General features: G+C 42.4%; 1 protein-coding gene across 1 annotated transcript in view; it reads right to left on the bottom strand.

Annotated features, from left to right (window-relative positions):
• The window catches only part of MCOLN3 (mucolipin TRP cation channel 3), a 486,326-nt gene that overhangs the window by 260,566 nt on the left and 204,186 nt on the right, over nucleotides 1-21,574 (bottom strand). The window contains exons 5-6 of the mRNA XM_078659269.1: nucleotides 5,955-6,039; nucleotides 5,772-5,868 (exon numbers count right to left, since the gene is read on the bottom strand). Coding sequence (XP_078515395.1) covers nucleotides 5,772-5,868; nucleotides 5,955-6,039 — 182 coding nt within the window. The remainder of the gene's footprint in view (nucleotides 1-5,771; nucleotides 5,869-5,954; nucleotides 6,040-21,574) is intronic.

The raw sequence follows: 21,574 nt of genomic DNA, 5'->3' as shown, positions 1-21,574 counted from the left end.
TCTTAATAGGTACCATAGTTATATATTTCGCACAGAGGCTAGGAAAAAGGTCACCGGTGGAAATGATCCAAATTAATCAAGTAAAATGTATAAGCATTGTGACTTACGGAGGCGGGTATGGGGTTATGGAAAGGTGGATGCCCTTCAAATAGTAGAGAATAGTTTTTTGAGGTTCCTCCTTGCTGTGCCGCGAGGTTCTCCGACCTTTAGCTGTCACTTGGAACTGGGTTTGTCATACGTTACCGACATAGTAAAACTACAACCGATTCTTTTGTGGCATCGTCTCTGGTCCTCTACTAAAAGAGTTTTTAATCAAAGGCTTCTGAATGATTGTCTTTCTCTCGAAAATTCACATAAGATTGGTTGACTTTCATACATTAAAAATTTCTTGTATGATCTGGGTTTGGCAAGGTATTATCATAACCCCCACAACGATATCAGAAAAATCTAGAAAAGGGCTCAAAAAATTATGCTTGACACACTTGGAACAACTGCTATTGGCTACTCAGGCAAGCAAAAGTTCAGTTCAACACACATGGCTTGGCAGTTCGGGCTGGACTGTTCCCATGAGGCACAGGGTCAGACTGATTTGCATATGGCCATGTCTGAACTGGGGTGGCGGAGTGAGCTAAAGAATGGTGATGGATTAAACCAAGATCAGTTGACTGGGGGTGAGTGTTTGTATTGTCAACGCTCCGTCCATCACCACCTTTGGTTTTTCATTGTTCACCCTAAGTTGGCAGGGTATGCTCAGACGTGAGTCCCTTGCTCACTTTGCCACTGGAGTCAAGCAAGCACAGCTGAAGATGGCTGTAATGCCAGAAACTGGTCCTGGGAAGCTTGATTCCGGTCCAGGGAAGACATGGCTTAGCAGTTCGGGCTGGACTGTTTCCATGAGGCACAGGGTCAAACTGATTTGCATATGGCCATGTCTGAACTGGGGTGGCGGAGTGAGCTAAAGAACGGTGAACGATTAAACCCAGATCAGTTGACTGGGGGTGAGTGTTTGTATTGTCAACGCTCCGTCCATCACCACCTTTGGTTTTTCTTTGTTCGCCCTAAGTTGGCAGGGTATAATCAGACGTGAGTCCCTTGCTCACTTTGCCATTGGAGTCAAGCAAGCCCGGCTGAAGACGGCTGTAATGCCAGAAACTGGTGCTGGGAAGCTTGATTCCGGTCCAGGGAAGACATGGCTTGGCAGTTCGGGCTGGACTGTGCCCATGAGGCACAGGGTCAGACTGATTTGCATATGGCCGTGTCTGAACTGGGGTGGCGGAGTGAGCTAAAGAACGGTGATGGATTAAACCCAGATCAGTTGACTGGGGGTGAGCGTTTGTATTGTCAACGCTCCGTCCATCACCACCTTTGGTTTTTCTTTAATAACCACAAGGTAACAAACTCCCCCTAACATCAGAAAATAACAACAGATCCAGGAAAAAAATACCCCAAATGAATTCCAACTGGGTGAGAAGAAAAATATAAAAGAGTGGTGCAACACCAAATAGAAAATGACAGGTTAATGAAGAAGAATTCACACATGAAAAATCCAGCTCATTAGGGACAAAAATTAATAACAAGTGGCAGGTGTGCATGAAGGAAAATCAGGGAAGGAGATGTGTTGCAATGCATCATGCCTTTTGAAGCTGTGGCTTGTTTCTGCTCAGAATTGAAACTGACCTTACTGGAAGAAACTCTGATGCTTTTTAGACTAGGATATTCCAACAAATCTCAGCAGAATGACCATCCCCTTTTAAAAGACATGGCAAGGTTAAAGTCTTCCCTTATTTAGAAATATCCTGACAAGAAGCAAGTAAGACAAGTCTTCCCCTTCTGAGTTTGAATGATCTTGAGTAAGATCTTTGTACAGTCCTGGCACATACATGAAAATATACAAGATACCAACAGTGTCCAATGTATCATGTTACAATCTGGAGTTATAGTTCAATCACAATTTAACATAAAAGTGCACAGTTAAATCATTACAAATGATACACTTTACACAAGAGGGATGGTGCAGTTCCTCTCAGTCTCCGATCAAATGATAACAATTTAGACTGGGCGGCATTGGTCACAGTGATACCTGTACTCAGATGCCAGGCTTAACCAGAAAACAGTCTTCCTCACTCAGCCTTCATGAACGTGCATATTTGTTGGCATGTGTCATGCGCACCTCGCTCATAGTTCTTTACCCCAGCTGCCACAGTACTATTGCACTGCAGGTAAACTGGGGGATACAGATCCATTTTACATTCATCATTAATATGGGAGAAACTCAATTGGGGTGCCCCACGCCACAATTGTAGCCCAAAAGCCAGAGGCCCAAATGTGAAAAAAGCATTTTTAGTCTTGGTAGATTCTACTTTCTCATAACAAAGCATTATGACATTAGTATATTTTGCATTTTATTTTCAACCAAAACTCCTCCTTCCAAGAAGCACGTTAGCTAGTACATAAAGGGACAAAAAATGATTGCTGATTATCAAAAAGATGATAGCTATGGTCAGCAAACAAAAAGAAAAATGCAGACGTCAAATGACTAGATGCGTCACACATAAATAGGTATGAGATTTACCTGAGCTCCAGCAAGACTGCAACACAAGTGATTTTTGGGATGCTGGCAGCTAGCATACATTGTGCCGAAGACATGAGGTATGGCCATATGAGTAGATCAATGGCAGGGCTAAAAGGTGTAACTTTGGGGCCAAATGCTGTAAAGACAGGAGTAATAATTCAGGATATGGGCATTGTTACCTATCACAGAACCCTGGTGGCTCATTCTGTGTCTCTCTTCCTCTCTCCTAGCCCCCTTTAGGTGCACCAGTATTGCCATGGAAAGATATGTCAATGGCCAGAGTTAGCAAATTGTTTACTGGCTGTTCTGGTGTTGCCTGTTTCAAGTGCCAATGCTGAGTGGGCTTATTCACAGATAAAAGTTTACATGGGAAGGAAAAAGCAAGTGTGCATGACCAAAGACTCACTGAAGAAGTAGTGTATGGTGTTATTTGGACCTTATATACACTATGCGTACACTGTCTATATACCATGCACTATCAGTGCAGAAAGCAAGCAATAATAAGAGCAAAACGGAAAAACACTGTTTCTGTTGTTTTAATGGTGCAAAAATGTGTAACCATTGATAAGCACTGTTTTTAAGGTATTGAAATCAATTGAAAACACAGGAAAAACCACGCCAGAATTTACCAAAAATAGAAAGTGAAAACAGGAAAGCCTACCTATGATCAGTAAAGTCAATGTGATAAGGAAAGGGTTGTGCATAAGGATATTACAGCAGATTATTATAAAACGATGTCTGCCAATAAATATGCTGAGCACATAGCACTGGTTACCAGAAGCAACGGCAGCCGCAATTTCATAATGTGAAAACCAAACACTAATGTGCCTCAACACAAAATTTAATTAATATTACATTAAAGAATAATATGTAAATGAACATGCATTGAGAACAATTATACTGTCTTGTTTCCTATTAAGTCATACCAGGCACATTTTGGAATCATTTTTGAGAGACATTGAAGATTTATTTAAGAATAAGTGCAAATAAAGTGCAATACCATAGGTCATACATATTTAATATATGCAACAGTACGTTGCACTAAATGTGGCAACAAGATATAGATTCAGAGTTTTAGGGCCAGATTTGTATGTTAGCGGATCGGGAACTCCATCGCAACAGCGTTGGAGTTTGGATGTATGACGTTAAAACGCATACTTTTACAACGCATACCGTTACAACGGGACTTTTACAACGCAAATACTATTACAACGCATGTATTTACAACGCATTTTTTTACAACGCAGGTACCTTTACAACGCATACCATTACAACGTAAGTATTGGTAAGTATATATAATTTTTTTAATTGTATATTATTTAAAATTAATATAATTTAATGTAATTGTATTTAATTTAATTTAATTTCATTTCATTTCATTTAATTAATTTAATTTAAATTTTATTTTATTTTATTTTTACCCTGTACCCCTTTACCCAAAAACCCAAAACTGACCCTGAACCCTAAAAATACCCTTTTACCCAAAAACCCAAAACTGACCCTGAACCCTAAAAATACCCTTTTACCCAAAAACCCAAAACTGACCCTGAACCCAAAAAATACCCCTTTACCCAAAAACTGAAAACTGACCCTAAACCCTAAAAATACCCCTTTACCCAAAAACTGAAAACTGACCCTGAACCCTAAAAATACCCCTTTACCCAAAAACTGAAAACTGACCCTGAACCCTAAAAATACCCCTTTACCCAAAAACTGAAAACTGACCCTAAACCCTAAAAATACCCCTTTACCCAAAAACTGAAAACTGACCCTGAACCCTAAAAATACCCCTTTACCCAAAAACTGAAAACTGACCCTGAACCCTAAAAATACCCCTTTACCCAAAAACTGAAAACTGACCCTAAACCCTAAAAATACCCCTTTACCCAAAAACTGAAAACTGACCCTGAACCCTAAAAATACCCCTTTACCCAAAAACTGAAAACTGACCCTAAACCCTAAAAATACCCCTTTACCCAAAAACTGAAAACTGACCCTGAACCCTAAAAATACCCCTTTACCCAAAAACCCAAAACTGACCCTGAACCCTAAAAATACCCCTTTACCCAAAAACCCAAAACTGACCCTGAACCCTAAAAATACCCCTTTACCCAAAAACCCAAAACTGACCCTGAACCCTAAAAATACCCCTTTAAAAAAAACCTAACATATAACATTTTAAATATAATTATATACTTACCAATACTTACGTTGTAATGGTATGCGTTGTAAAAGTACCTGCGTTGTAAAAACATGCGTTGTAAATAAATGCGTTGTAATAGTATTTGCGTTGTAAAAGTTCCGTTGTAATGGTAGTGCGTTGTAAAAAATGCGTTGTAGTGGGTGTATACCTTGGAGTTTACTCCCCGCCAAGATAGTCGTCCTCCTGCCCGATTAGATGCAGTTGGACCTTAAGTTGCTATGGCGGTGACTACTCCTTGTCCACCATAGCCAGACTTCTCAGACGGCTCGACAGGGCAAGGGCCTGTGAAGAATTGGCTATATGTCTGTATGCCCAATTAGGATGGGAGGACATATAGCTGTTCTTTCACTGTCTGTCTCCACCAGGAAAACCCTGGCAGTGAGGGTTAGTAAAAAATTATTAGTAGCCCCGTCACCATGGGTAGTGACTGCCATGGCGAGGGGCATTATCTTTTTTATTTTCAAAAAGGAAATCCCGCTTTCAGATTTTAGGGGAGAAATAAAAAAACAGTTAAGGCTCCGTCTTACTGATAGAGCCTGGCACTAAACAGTTAAACGCATTGACAGCAACCGTCGAGACTACAGTCCCTGGTAAAACTTTAGAAATGACTGCCAGGTGTTGGTCATTTTTAAATCTAGCAGACAGTACCTTAACTAGGACAACGGAGTAATTTACTCCATCGCCCTGACAGAATAATGAGCTGTATATAGTTTAGTATATAAATCAGGCCCTTCGTTTTTGCTAATGTGGTTTGAAGCTAAAAGTATACAAAGCAATGACAACACATTGACAATGTAAATCAAATGTAAATTACCATTTTCGTTTTTAAATTGAAGTACCAACTCTGCTCTCCCCAAATCAACCCAATTGTAAAAAACACTGATATCCCTTTAAATATACTACAGTGGATTTTTGGTGTGTTCAGTGGCAGTGGTTCCCTTTGTGGAAGTATTAAGTTAATACTTAACTGTATTGGACACCAACTTGTTCACTTACTCTCAAAGTAAAATCATAGCAGTCAGGTAGCTCTTCTTGACTAACCGTGCGAAGATTTATCGCCTTCAGCTTAAACATGATCTCCAGGTTAAGAAGTCTGGAAAGAAAACACAATGAATATTCATTCATGACATAACTAAAATGTGATTATCACTGAATCAAGGAAATTAATGACATTCTTACCTATAGTAGTCTAATGTTAGATTCAGTTGGATTTCTCCTAATCCAGCATTCTCCAGTTGTATGGTTGGTTGGATGTAAATGCACTCTACACCGGGTATAAACAAAAAAATACACTGTCACTTGTCAACAACTGTGCCGTATTCCACTGGGCACTATAGCAAATCATAACACAATTCACAAAGCATCAAATTGCAGTACCTACAACATGAGAATTATTCGAATAAATGGTATGCTGTGCGGATGATTCATTTTGCCCCAGTTTGCCAGTGCCCCTAGGCAAAGCAATCTGCTTGTGGGTAGCAAATTAAGGGGCCCATCGCAAGTCGTTCATTTTTCTGCCTGGTATTCCACTCCTCCACGGAGATAGCAATACTAGAGATATAGATCATTTAAGGGGTGTGAGAAATAATCCTGAATACAGTATTATGATTGATTGATTGGTTGAAGAAATTTGAAGAGCGCAGCAATTACTTCAGGAAAGGAGTGTCCTCGCGCTGAAAAAAAGGGCGAATAAAGGAAGCTTCATTCTGATAGACAATCATGGTTCTAGATGCTACTGGAAACAAAACAGAAACACGGATTAGGTTGGGCACTCAGAGAAGGCAGTAAACAACTCCAAGCTTTGGCAGTCACCACAGTGAGGGAACGTCACCTAGATTTATTTTTTGAACTTTTACCAGGAAAGCACGCTGAGATACAAGTACACGAGAAGCCTCATATCATGTAAACAAAGAAAGAAGCCAGGTATGTTTTCTGGCCTGAATTGAGGAATGACATGTGGAAGTTGATATTTTGTCTGTGATTCATATATGTGTTTCCCTGGTATTTCACCTGAGGTCTCTGGGAGAAATTCTCATGATCCACAAAATTATAGTGGATTTTGTAATCTTCTGTAATTTTGTTATTGGCAAAAGGCTTCATTATGAGTCCCTGTGCCTCCTCCTTAATGTTCATCTGACATTCTTGGAAGAGCTGCATATGGAAATGGACTTGGAAGAGGAATGTGAGTGTGGGTGCTACTCCTACACTTGGTACACACTTGATACTAAAATTATTTAGAGAGGATCTATTCTTGGAGTTTGAGGTCCATAATGAAATGAAAGATTGACTCCACTCTCATACTAACAGATTTCACACTGAAAATGCACCCATCTTTATTTATTAATGAACAATGTTTAATGCAGTGGCCTGTCTCCCAGGCTTCCTGTCAACACAATGCATGCTTTTTTTCTCTCCTAAGGCAGCTATGCATTAACACAGGAACCATATCAATTCATAGTTATGTTAGGAGAAAAAAGAAAATATTTTTAAAAGCATGCCTTGGATGAGTTTGCATGGTTGCATAGTTATCTGCTGCTGCTTTGGAGCTCCTATGTGTCCAGGAGTTCCTGCACCAGTGCCTAGTGTGGCACTGATCTCTTTATATGATTGGTCTGTCATTCTATCTAGGCATCATAGAGGAGCAACATAGTACTGCATTTTTGGTTTTCTGACTGGTGACGGTGTGTTCCCTAAGACTGCACTCCAATTATCAACACTTCTTGTTAGACACAAACTACAGGTGCTCTGGAAAACTGTTGCACTGGCTGTGATGAGGCAGTTGAGGTCCTCTGCATTAACTAAACGTGTCAAGGATTAATGCACTCTAGTTATATGAGGCCTCAGCAAAGTTTTTCAGACAGATCTGACAAAGATGACTATCGCTAGAGGAAAGGAGGGAAATCAGAGGGCCACTGCTAGGACAGACCAGCATATAATCTCTGTTGGTGCCAAAATAGACAATTCATTGCCACACTACCCACAAGTGTTGAGGTTGTTTGCAACACTTTACTTTCCCCTGTAGATATGGTAAACCTCACCTACTCAGAGGAACATTCTCAAATTCAAGAACAGATGGGATGTACGTTGTTACAACGCATGCTTTTAGCACGCATGCTGTAACAACGCGGTTTTTATAACGCATTCTTTACCAACGCATAACAGAAAGGGGTGTTGGATAGTGAATATTTTTATTTACTATTCCAACACCAGTCCCCGTTGACACTAGGGAAGGTGTTGGATAGTAAATTAAAGGTATTCCCTATCCTTGAGCGCCCCCCAGAGTCATGCGTTGTAATAGAATGCGATATAAAGACCGCGTTGTAATAGCACTGCGTGCTAAAAGTTGCGTCGTAAACGACGTTCCCCACCTCCATCCCTGCCATAGTTGACTTTGCCACGGATCCTAAGCAACAGCAGTTGCTCATTTCGCCTAATGGGTGTACTCCACTAACTAAAACTCAACTAATTATGATTCCTCAACTTTTACACACTATCCAATCTACTATTATATTGGTGTATTACATATGTACTGTTACCTTACTCCCATCTGATTAGTCTCTGAGCATCCTTCCCCCGTCTCCTAATACAATTACTAATGATAAAATAAATGGAAGGGAAAGAGGTGGGTCTCTAATACTCTGAGCAAATGAGGAACAAGTGCAGGCAGAAAGAACTCTTTGCTACCCAAACTGGACCTAGTTTGGGATATTGTTAAATGACCTTTTGCTCTGGCATCTCAGCCAGCTATGCTTTTACTAACAGGAATTCAGAGGCACACTGAGGGCAACTATTATACCAGCTTGAAGACACAAAACTCCTCAATAATGAGGACGACCTCTTCTTTGCAGCAACAGAGTTCCAATGGGACATTCATGAAGCAACACTACAATATGCAAACTATAAATACCTCCGTATTGCTGAGGAGACACACTACTCAATGTCTTATCTTTCTGAGGCTGAGAGCAAAAAAGAAGCAATCTGCCCTGTGCTCAAAATCCTTAATTCATCACAGGGTAACTTCTTAAATTGCGGGGTCCCAAAGATTTGACATTTGAAATCAGTTGACAAAGACTCATCTTATTTATTTATTTATTTATTTGTTTGTTTATTTTAAAAGTTTTATATAGCTCTGTCTACACCCAGAGGTATCAGAGCTCTTTACATGAGGATCAGTGAGTTACAGGTTACATCAATTAAATCAAAGAATCATGGATGGAGAAGGAGGGAAGGAAACACAACCGGAAAACGAGAAAAACAATGTCAGATGATCGGTTGGGTAGGTGACGGCCGACGGGGTGAAACCAGGACCAGACTCCTCTATAGCTGTATGTGACAGCTCCACCAGGCATCGGCCAAGGTTGCTCGTGCACCGAAGTAAGTACAAACAGTTTTGGTATCCACCCAGAGTTACAGGTTACATAGTTACATCAACTAAATCAATGAATCGTGGAGGGAGGAGGAGGGGGAGAGACGGAAACACAATGTGGAAATGAAGAAAACAATGTCAGATGACCGGCTGGGTAGGTGACGGCCGAGGGGATGAAACTAACCAGACTCCTCTATAGCTGCATATGACAGCTCCACCGGGCATCGGCCAAGGTTGCTCTTGCACCGAGGTTGGTACCTGCCCTGGGGGCATCGTCAAAGGTCCATCAAAATTTCTAGCAAAGTTCCACCGGGCTTGGGCCATGTTGATCTGGCTCCGAGGTGAGTACAATGTTCAAGGTTTCAGTCCGGGGGGTAAAGGTTTCAGTCCGGGGGTGTCATCATAGATCAATTGGCAGCACCCATCCCGGAGTTACTGGGAACTAAGACTTACTGTAGGGTTGATATGCTCTTGATAGCAATGCTTCCAGGGGATGGGCCAGGACAGCCATCATAAGGTCAGGCATATAGAATGTATAGGTCCGGGGTTGTAGGGCACTCAGCTGTTGCCCCATGCAATTCTCTTGCTGTGAGCAAGGCTGTTGTCGGACTAGGTGTAAAAAACAGTCCCATGGCTAGACTTTTGCACTGTGGAGACCTTGATGTGAGCAACGAAATCTCGCTCCCGGCGCCTTTTTAGTGTCAGGCACAGCCCTTGCCTGGCACACCTTCGTGCAACTCTGCCACAATTTGCGGCCATTTTGGGGTCAGGCGGGGCAGGAATGGATCCTCCCCCCGTCCACCTGGAGCGTCTTGTGATCCCCGACTCCCCCAAAGCTTCCTCCTTGCCAGTGCAGGGTCCCCGTGATTGTGTCTCATGGATCCGCACCTCCTTGCACATTGGTTGGGTGGTTAGATGATGAGGGGGTGGGGGGGCGCCTTGAAAGTTGCCCTTGCCACCCTAGCGAGCATTGCAATGCGGGGAAGCTTGAGGGTCCTCTCTGTATGGCCCGATGGCTAGCCTCCTGGTTTCTCTTTGTTAGTCCCTCAGACACCTGGGAAACTCACTTCCTTTCTTTGGGCTCTTGTGTTCTTCATACCCCTTGGTGTGCTCAACAGCCGGGGGCCGTCAGGGGGGGCTTTGCCAGCTCCCCACTCCTCCTCTTACAGGTTTTGCCTTTTAAATGACCCTCTGGGGTGCGCACTCTGTGGGGAGGGGCTGTTCTTACCGCCTTGGTGGTGCTGCGGTGGCTCTGCTCTGCACTTCCTACTTCAGACAATTTGGGCATTTCTCCAAGTGCTGAGGGGCCAAGACATCAACCCTGCACGGGACTCTCGGAGAAGTAATTAATTGACAGCGGGAGAAGCCGCCATTTCGTGCCTTTAGCCCTTCATGCTGGTCCTTGGGTCACTCTGCCCAGGAAAGCCTGCTCTTGTCCCCGGGGTATAGCCGCCTTTATCGCCCCAAATTTAGCCAGAGGTATCATCTGCTAGTAGCTTCGCGTTGCCGGGGGCTCCTCTCCGCTCCTCATTAGAAATTGCCCGGCATGGCCGCCATTACGGCTCAGCAACTCCACTCCATGCATCCTTTAAGGGGCCTGTGCCGGACCCCTCCACACCGTCCACGTCAGATCAGAATGTCTGCTTTAATTAAACCGGCTCAGTCCTGGCAATTCAGCAGTTAAATGCCCGCGAATGAGCAGAGAAATCAGAGATTTCACTAAGCTTACTGCAGAGCCGAACAAAGTCATGTCTTTGCGGCCTTGATGCCTCTATTAACTCATCAAAAGAAGAAGAATCCTCAATGCATGGGAAGAGACCCTCTTCCTCAAGAATAGGATCACTTAAACTGGGAGCATAATGCAGAGCTGATTCTAAAAGAGGTAGCAGATTCTCTCAAAAACTTAACTGACGGAGTGCATGGTCATGGTCAGACAGAGGGCCCCAATCTGTCAGACATATATGCTCTATGGTCAGTACATCATGCAGAGGCAAGGAGCAGCAACTAATAGCCAAATGCAGCTATCAAAAGCAACTCTACACCTAAACCTCAACACAGCCAGTTGTTACACCGAACAAGTACAGGAGCAATTAGCAGAAACTGAAGAAGTTGCATCAAGAAACATCTCTCAATTGCACTTGTCACTGACTGAGTAAATCAGAAATACAGAACAAACGTTTGTCATTTGGACATCAAGGTGGGTGCAGAGGGTGAGGATTGCTACATGTTCATGATCAAGATATGTCAGCAAGCTTTTCATAATGGACAGAGGTGGACCTTTCTACCACCAAACTCTAAATGACACCCAAGTCTCTAATACACATAGTACACACAGTTTTGGATGATGTATGGATACTGTCATTTGTACAAGCTATTTCACTGGTCTTTAGATTCAGGTTAGTGTCCTTTAAAGTTTGACAAATGGCTGGCATTTTTCAAAAGTCTTTCAAAAATTGATGAGCCAACTGTCAAACTCATGGTACTACCACCTGATATAGCAGTTGGTGAAGCGCTGAGTTTTCACTAGGGAATCTCAGCTCGCTCTGCAATCAGAAGTCTTTGATCAAAAGCCCGTCAACCACAGAGCTATCTGTAAGCACATTAGAACGACAACCAGGTGTTGGCAATCAGGAAAGAACACATATAAGTCCCACATGCTTGGGAGAAACTTCCAGCTTGCTGGGTCCACTAATTGTTTGTTTATGAGAAACAAACATCTGGGGCTGTATTATGCATTGTAATTGTTTGCGCCGGGTGCACCATTTAAGAGGTGCGCCGAGTGCACACAATGGAAATGCGCCCTATTACGATGACTGCGCTGCCACAGGGCAGCCACAAACATGAGCTGCCCTGGGGGCAGCACATTCTGTGAAAAAATGGAGCGTCTTCTTGCAGCCTCTCTGTATTTTCACAGTGCAAGCAGCAACCCGCCTGCACTTTTGAATGGAATTAGAGATCCCCTTGCAGGCGGGTGCATTCAGTGACTTCACCCGCCAGCAAGGGGATGTCTTGGGGGGTCGATAGGACCCCCTTTACCCCCTCCTGCGGGCTGATCTTAGGTGATGCACTCACAGTGCACCACATAGAAGGTGGCTCACTGTGAGTACTTCCCCTGAGAGCTTCTTTGCCTCTGCATCCGCATCTGTAATATGGCGCAGTGGCAAAGGAATTCTCTCATTTGCAAAGGGCATGCCCCTACGGAAATGAGGGAATGCCCCCTGAAGGTAGTGCTGGTGCTTTAAGTGCACCAGCGCTATTTGGAGTACTGAATCGCCTGCACCCCCTTCTCTAATACTAAAGTGCCCCGGGTGTGAGCAAAGCTGGTGCAATTACCAGTTGCTCCCCCCGGGGCACTTACTGTAATACGGCCCCATATCTGTTTATTATTGAAAAAGAAAAACTTAGCTCAGCTCAGCAATTGATCAGTGCCCTTAATGGAGCCTCCTCAGCAGCGGCTCCACTCTACGCACAAAGATTCCCACCAGGCAAGCAGGGATATTCACATCTGGAGGGCTGTCCTCGGCCAGAGGAGTAGAGACCATAGCCTTTGCTAACCAGGAGGGCTAGAGAGCTGCCTTCCAGACTCTAAATGGCCTGGTGCGATGGAAAAGTCCCCTGCATCATGATGGACATGCATCACCCTCCAGAGTGCTGTAGATGCATGGATATCTGGAACCTTGGTAATGCTTTTTGGTCAAGGGCGAACATGGATCCTGGCACAGGATGGCATGACCTAGTCCTGTCTCATGGTAAAGTAGTCTTGTTAGCCTGGGAGGTGGAAAGCATTAACTACCACGTGATGGTAGAGAGTTTAGAGTTAAGTAACATGAGTATGGTGGTGGTGGCCTACCCTTTTTGTGTTTCATAGAAATAAAAAATGTTTAATGCATTTGAATAATTGCTTGTCTGGTAAGGAAATGTAGATGTAACTGATATTTGCTTTGTAATGGAATTTCATAACTTGCCCCTTCTCCATGCACTGGTTATACCCTTGCATATTACAAGACTTATAGCATGTGAAATTATAGGACTGATAACAACACTTATGACGTCTCAAATAACATGAATTGTGAAAACACAGAGCATGGAAGAGAGGCGAATTATAGTTAATGTAGTGTAGTGAGCGAGGCGACGAGACTGTACAGAGGTGTACGATTCATAGGAATTTGAAGGCGGTGAGTAAATTCTGCATTTGAGTCCTAACTATAAATTTTGAATTTCTAATGTTTGTATAGTTTAAATTGTATTTGTAAAGAAAGAATAAATGCAGTTTCCGAACTATAACTAAGCTTTAACGTTTGTTTTTTTAAATTTAATTTAAATGATTTTAATTTTTTATAAAAAATGTGTTTGAAGTCAGAGTGCAATTCAGCTGAGTAATGCTAGGTGGAGTATTACGGAGTATAGTGGTGGACAGTGTCATAGAGTGTAGTGTTGTACAGTGTAAGAGAGTGGAGTGGAGCAACGTATAGTGGAGTAAAGTGTTATACAGTGTAGTGGCATAGTGTGTTGTATAGTCGAGTGAGTGTAGTGGCCTGGTGTGTTGCATAGTCAAGTGGATCATCATAGGGTGGAGTTGTGTGTTGTATGGTGGTGTGAAGTGTCGTGCAGTACAATTGAGTGTCTTGTAGTGGAGTGTTATTGACTGTAATGTCCTGGAGTTGAGTATTCTGGAATAGAGTGTCTTCAAGTAGAGTGTCGTACAGTGGCATAGAGTGGAATAGAGTGTTGTGCAATGTATTGGCATAGTGTGGAGTTCAGTGGAGTACAGTGTCATACAGTTCGGTGTTGTCAAGTGAAGTGTGTACAGTAGAGTAGCGTACACTGTATGGTTGAATAGTGGGGTGTTGTAGAATGATGTGTTGTACAGTTGACTTTGGTACAGTGTCATACAGTAGAGGAGGGTGTTGTGCAGTGGGGTGCTGTGTCATATAGTAGAGTGGCATGTCATATATAGGAGTGGCGTGGCAGTCTTATAGTGTTATACAGTGTAGTACAGTGGCGTAGAGTGGATGGGCATAGAGTGGAGTAGAATGTCATAGAGTAAAATACAGTGTAGGGGAGTTTCATAGAGTAGAGTAGGGTGTCGTACAGTGCAGTGAGATAGAGTGGATTGTTGTACAGAGGCAAAGAGTGAGATAAAGTGCCATGCAGTGGAGTACACTGGATTGGAGTGGAGTGGCATAACATAGTGTGGAGTGAAGTATAACAGAGTGGATTCACTTGTCATAGAGTTTAGTGGCATGAAGTGGAGTAGAGTTGAGTGATGCAGCTTAGAGTTGAGTAAAGAGTCATAAATTAGAGTGACATCTTGTACAGTACGGTGGAGTGCTGTGTCGTAGATTGTTCGAAGGTCTTGTAGAGTAGATTAGAGTGTTGTACAATGGAGTGCACAGGCATAGAGTGCCTAGTTATACAGGGGAGTGTATGGCCATGGAGTGTAGTAGAATGTAGTAGAGTGGCATAGAGTGTAGTTGAGTTTGGAACAGTGGAGTTCAATACAGTGGAGGAGAGTGGCATAGAGTGGATTGTCGAACAGTGGCATGGAGTGCGGTAAAGTATTGTACAGTGGACTAAAGTGGAGTGGTGTTGAGTGGAGTCACAGAGGATAGAGTGTAGTAAAGTATATAAGAGTGGAATGTTATGTTGTTGAGTTGAGTTGCATAGAGTGGCGTACAGTGACTTGACGTATCATAGTGAGGAGTAGAGTCTCATAAAGGTGGAGAGCTGTTTCATTATGTGGAGTCGATTGGCATGTCATAGAATGTTGGAAAGTGTTGCAAGTGAAGTACAGGGATGTGCACAGAGTGGATTAGAGCTTTCTACAGTGGAATGGAGTGGCGTGGTGTGGAGTTGAGCGTGGTACAGAGTAGTAGATGGAGTGTAATACAGTCTCATACAGTTGAGTAGCATAGACTAGCGTAGAGTGTAGTGGTGTATAGAGGAGTACCGGAGTAGAGTAAAGTAAAGTGGAGTAGTGTCATAGAGTAGAGTGCAGTACAGTGGGGTGGAGGGGGTATACAACTGTTACAACGCAATTTTTACTCCGCACTACCACTACAACGCGACCATTACTCCGCATACCATTACAACGCATTGCGCTGGGGGGCGCTCTAGGATAGGGAATACGTTTAATTTTCTATCCAACACCTTCCCTAGTGTCCACGGGGACTGGAGTTGGAATAGAAAATTATACTTACCACTATCCAGCACCTCTAAGCGCTATGCGTTGTAACGGTATTCGTTGTAAATACCGCGTTGTAATGGTATGCGGAGTAAAAGTATGCGTTGTAACGTCATACATCCGGTGGAGGGGTATAGAGAAAGTTGCGTAGAGTAGAGTGGCATGGAGTAAACTAGGGTGGTGCACACACAGATAGACAGGAGTGCTGTGATGTATAGTGGTGTGCTATAGATTGAAGTACTGTATTGAAGAGTGGAGGGGCATAGAGTGTTGTAAAGTGGAGTAGAGTGTGGTAGAGTGGCATAAAGCGTACAACAGTGTTGTATAGTGACAGTCAAAGCAACACAAAATTGCCACCATTTTGATTTTGTAAAAAAATTATATTCAGGACCTGGTTTTATAACATACACACAATAAATACATTTTCAGTTTTCTAGTGATATGTGACCATAGTGCAGTGCTAAAAAAAACACAACCCAATAGTGTGCGAAAGATATGAAAATAAAATACAGTATTTGTGTGTGTTTCTTTCATTAAACAACAATCTGTCATTTAAACTTATTAATGAATATCACATAGTTTGTTTGTTGTGTTGTTGTCGATGATGTTTCAACCCGCATGTGGATATGTGGATTTCATAAGGACAGAAGGATTACCATGGTACCTGTTTTGACCTCAAGTGCAACAATAGGCGAGATCCAGGCTGTTCCACAGATATAACTGACACCAGTGCAAGGAAATAATATTCACACAAAGGTATCTATGGACCCCTAGTGATATGCAGTTCAGATAAATGGCCCATGGGTAATTGCCATGAATAGTCTGTGTCTTCATACAGACAGAGCAGAAATATGCCAACTAATTCCCATGGGAGCTGGCCCTGAATACAGCTATAGAGGCCCGGATCGCCTCTTTATTTCAATGTTTAGGAGGAAGCACATGACAATGCCCATCACTGTCAGTGTTCCTTTATTGCTGTAATTACCTTCCCTTGCTGAAGGCTAGGGGGAAGCCCTACCCAGCCTTCACACAGCAGGCTTATCTGCCTGCATGCAGGTGCTTACAAGAACAGCAGATGCAGATTTTTGGCTGATCATTGGTTTTGTTGTTCATAAGAGGTATACAGGTGTGAACCGTTTCTGAAACTGGGAGTATACCACATTTGTAGTCTATACTTTTTATTTCTCACTCACCTGATCAGTATCAATAAGCAGTATTTTGCTTGTTTTTATAATAGCTACTACTGATATTTCATGCACTTGGGTAGGAGTTTGGCTGTGAATAAACCTTGAAAATAAATTCTGGGCTTCTTAGTGTTCTTGAGTGTACCTTTCCATGAATGAAAGAGGTTTGTGTTCCATTAACTATATTTGTGATATCTCACAGGTTTGATTGTTACCTCAAATGCATCTCACTCGAGTGCTGCTTGGTGGGTTGTACAGTGGTTGCAGTTCATTTGGTTCTCTGTCTCAGGTTGCCAGACTGACTAGGTCCTTGGTGTCAGAGGGCCTAGAGAACTCATTTTGAAGCCATGCATTTGAAAGGAATCCATAAAAATTATCAAGGAACACAAAGACTTGATGTCAGAGGAGGTGTAGAAATTATTGTGAGGAGATGCAAACCAGCTCTGTATGTTTCATCCAAGGCGTTGTAGCAGGGATCCTGTTCTCCTACAGAACTGTGCATAGAGACTTGGAACCTCAGTGAACTAGGGTGTGCCAAAACTCACCTTAGTACCCCAAATCCCCTACCGAGCTAGCTACAGTGTCTCATTGGTCATTACAAACTCCCAATGCTTAGACAAACCAGAACATGGACTTAGAATATCTCAGGTCACGTGGAACACATGAACACTCTTTTGTTATACAATCATTTCAACCCAGAACGAGAAGTAAATGAGGACGCGTGCACATTTGAAATGTTTTTTTACTAATGCAGTGTTCTGAAACGCAGTATCTTAGATATTACAAGCAAACATATTATAAGAAGCAAAGTTATCAGCATAGTTACTAGTCCATAGAATACAAAAGGTGACAACATGCTAAAATGCTGAAATGAATAGGGTTTAACAACACCTAATTCTCACCCTCCCTATCTAGTATATTATATTATATCTAAGAAGGTCTCTTTGGGTTTTAGCAGGGCGGCCCCATACCTCAAGATCCTAGTGGTAAGGGATCACATCATCTTCCACCAGCTCTCTGCATGCGAAGCACCATCAAGTGTCAAGTGTGCTCTGAGTGGAGCAATATAAAACGTGCCTAAAGCCAGAATTTGGCTGCCGCTTGCATGTATGTTATGTCTAGGAAGGTGCGAAGATCAGACCTCACAACAACACTGGGTCGAGTTATCCTTGAAGGCTTCAGCACTCACTGTACAGACACAGTTTACCAAGCAAAGCTGATATCAGAGCAATAACATATTATTCTCGTGTAAATCACAATGCTCTACTAGGCTGAAAGCTAAAACAACAATTATGTGTTGTGTGCAGAAGCAGCAAAAAGGTCAAATGGTGTTTAAATATTTAATAAGCTCATGCTAACTTAACACAGCATATAGGCAATGAGGAACTATATGACAGCGTTTGTTATCAACATATTCTTGGTGTAGAAAAAGAACAAATAAATCAGTTTGTTCTTTACCAGCATTTCAAGATGGAGACAGTGGTCAGTATTAATGACAGTATATTGTTCTGGAGAACTGGATGATGTGTATGGATTTAAAAGGTGCTACCTTAACAGTGCAAGCATAGCATCAACACAGGAACAACCTGACGTTCCTGTGGAAGGGCCAGGCCTTCAGATTTATATCCCTTCTTTTCGGTCTATTCTCAACTCCTTGGTGTTTTACTTAGCTGCGGCATCCAAAAGTAGCAACTAAGGGCACAGGGGCTGAGGATTGTAATACATACGAACAATATGATTTTTCTTGGACAAGAGAAATCTCTGTTTTTGAGGTAGGTTCAGATATCTATAGAGCTAATTCAGAAGCTAGGATTTATTGTCAATGAGGAGAAATCAGACCTAGTTGCTTCAAAATAGATGGAGTTCTTCAGTTTTGGTGGACACAGAGAGACACATTCTGTCACTTTCAGAGGTGAAATTAAAACCAATCAAAACGGAATTGTGTATGACACTGAACCGATTTCGCAAGGTGGGTGGGTTTGTACTCATCTTTAATTGAGGTGATCTTTTCAGACCCTTTTTATTTGAGGGTTCTTCAAATCTGAAGATAAAACATATAAGAAGAGGACTGTAATATTCAGAGATGATTCCTTTTGAATTTGAGGCAAGAGAAGAAATAGGATGATGGTGAAATCATGTGGATGAATGGAACTGGGAGAGCTATTTTTCCTATGTCCCCCAATCTTATATTAGAATCAGATGCATGTCTCTGGGGTTGGGGAGCACAATATGGCAGAAACTTGATTTGAAGAAGATGGCCCAGGACCTAATACCACATACCACCTTTACATTATTGAATACCATGCTTATAGACCTTATATGGGGGAATGGTAGACAGAGAATAAGCCTTAAAATGCTGCAGCACGGCACAGACAGAGGAGGGTTGGGGGTACCAGACGTTAGAGCATACTACTATGCATGCCAATTGCAGTGGCTATCATATTAGACAGCTGGCCGTAATTTGCAAGGAATAAGATATACCACACAAGATATAGACCGGGGAGTCCTTCATACTATGTTACTACCTCGTTGCAAAACCCCGCAGAACCTTCCACCCTTACTGCCGACAGTATTGCAGTGCTGGAAGCCGACACTAAAATATACATATCTGAATTCTTCATATGCTGGAAATATTCCATTATTGGGGATACCACTGACGGTTGGTAGAATAACGAAGTGCAGTATTGCACCCTGGCTAGAAGAAGGTACTAGCACAGTGTCTGACGTATTTAATAATGGGACGCTCATGGACCATGACAATTTCGTAAGAGAAACAGGGGCCCTATATCATTTATATGCATCACACGCTGCATTCCTACAATATATAAAAACACAGTGGGCTCCACAACAACAGGAACCCCCACATACATGAATTAGTTAAAGCACTATATTACATAGGCAGAGGTAGACACTTAATCAAGTGGCTTTATGTACATGCGGCGATCAAACTTAACACACTGAGCAACACTTGGACAGAAGACATCGGGCGGGCCATAGCAGATAAGGAATGGGCAAAAATCATAAAACATCCCAGGAAGTTATCCAGAAATGCGAAATTTAAATTCATACAGACCATGTTACTCCACAGAGCTTATCTCAACCCTAAACGACTGGATCAAATGTTCCCACAGACACAACATCACTGCCCCAGATGCCAGCTGGATGGTGTTGACGTACCACATATGGTGTGGACATGTCCCCACTTACGAGGATTCTGGGAATCTATTAAACAACATACATGGGCTGCTACACAAAGAGAAATAGGCAACACTATAGAGGAATGTATCCTGGGCCTACATAAGAATTTGTTCAAACACAAAATACGATGCAAATTTGTGAATCATGCACTCATTCTAGCAACACGAGCCATCGTTGTGCGATGGAAATCAAAGAAACCGCCCGCGGAATATGCTTGGTATAACGAGCTAATGCGCTCGGGCAGAGCCGAAAGCGCTGCAGTAAGAAGGGAGGAAGGTAAAGGTTAACGAAAAATCCCAATAGCTATGGAATGGGATATCATGCTGGAAGCCCTAACAACACTCACATTAACTCACATTAACTCGCAATCGTAAATAACGGAAAAATCTAACCTGAACAAGTTATCATGTAAAAGTTGACGTTCTTTCACTGTCGAAAAAGTGCTGTTCGGTGCTAGTCTGAGTCACGAATATGACATTACATATATGTGTTTTTTTCTCTTATACAGGATGGTAGGGAGAGGGGAGGGTGACAAAGAGGGTTTAGTTTAATTGCAGATTGAGGTACATTGGGGGTACATTCCTATTATCCAGGTATAGAAAGAGAATGAAATGTTTAGAAGTTGCTATCTTAATTTATAGGATTGTTAAGATGGTAAACCAAATATGTACAGATGCTGTATGCTAACTTACCCCACTCTCGGAATGGGTTACCGGATCTTTACCTCTATTTTGTAACATAACACGTACCTAAGAATTGTACCAATTTAAACCTGAAAACGTAATAAAGTGTGTTTTTAAAAAAAGAAGATGGTCCAGGACAGAGTCATTAATGCACTTACATTTATTAGTGCTTAGAGCTTCTTATAGGCTACTTTGCAATTAAAAGACCAGTAAAAAGCAGCATAAGATGCTTATTCTTTCTGCGGGTGAACAACATGACAGCAGTCAGATATATAAACCGGCTAGGGACAAGGAGGTCAAAGCTTTTGGCAGAGCTAGCCAGCTCGCTGTGGCAGCTTTGTCTCCATCAAAAGATTTCTTTAAAAGCAGAATACTTTCCAGGTCTATTCAGGAGTATTAGGACAGTAGCAACTGCCGATCACACCCTAATGTCTTCAAAACTACAGCAGAATTTGGGAATTCTTTGAAATCGATCTGTTTGCCTCACAACTGAAAACTCAGTTGGAGAAATATTACAGTAGGAGACCAGATCTGGAAGTTTTGGCTACAGATGTTTTTCGTCAGGCCTGGTGTGGTGGAAATCTTTATGCCCTTCCACCCTTTCTCATAATTTCGAAATGCTTTTCTCAGACCTGCAGGCAGTTGGTGCGGTAACAATTTTGACACTCCTTTGGAGAGCCGAACCACGGTATCTGTTTCTATTAGAGTGGTCAGTGAACTGTGTCAATTCTGATAGTAGTATTTCTGGGGTCGTTGTAGGACCCTTGAGGGTAATATTACAATCTAGTGTTGGGGTGCAAGCTCACATTTGTAGTTTGGAACATTTTAGGACCTTTGAAGACTTGCCAAAGCATTCAAAGTCAGCTTCCAACAACATAAAGGCATCCTAGGTAAAAAGCACAGCTAGAGCTTACAAGTCACTGTGGGCTATCTGCAATAGCTGGTGTGTGGAATGTGACATTATTCTCATTCATTCAAGCGTTACAAGTGTTTTACATTTATTGGCTTCTCTGGTGGCTGGGCACAAGTCCTACATGACTGTTAATGACTACAGGTCAGTAATATTGGCAGGACCCTAGAACATGAGGATAAACCAGTGGGCGAATATCCTATGGTATGTAGACTATTGAAAGGAATTATGTTTTGGGATGTGAAGTTGGTTTTCCAACTTTTCCAATCATGGG

This window comes from Lissotriton helveticus, chromosome 1_1 (genome assembly GCF_964261635.1).
Source record: "Lissotriton helveticus chromosome 1_1, aLisHel1.1, whole genome shotgun sequence".
Classification (NCBI taxonomy): Eukaryota; Metazoa; Chordata; class Amphibia; order Caudata; family Salamandridae; genus Lissotriton; species Lissotriton helveticus.
Note: the sequence above shows the minus strand (reverse complement) of the source record. Positions and strands in the feature narration are given on the sequence as shown.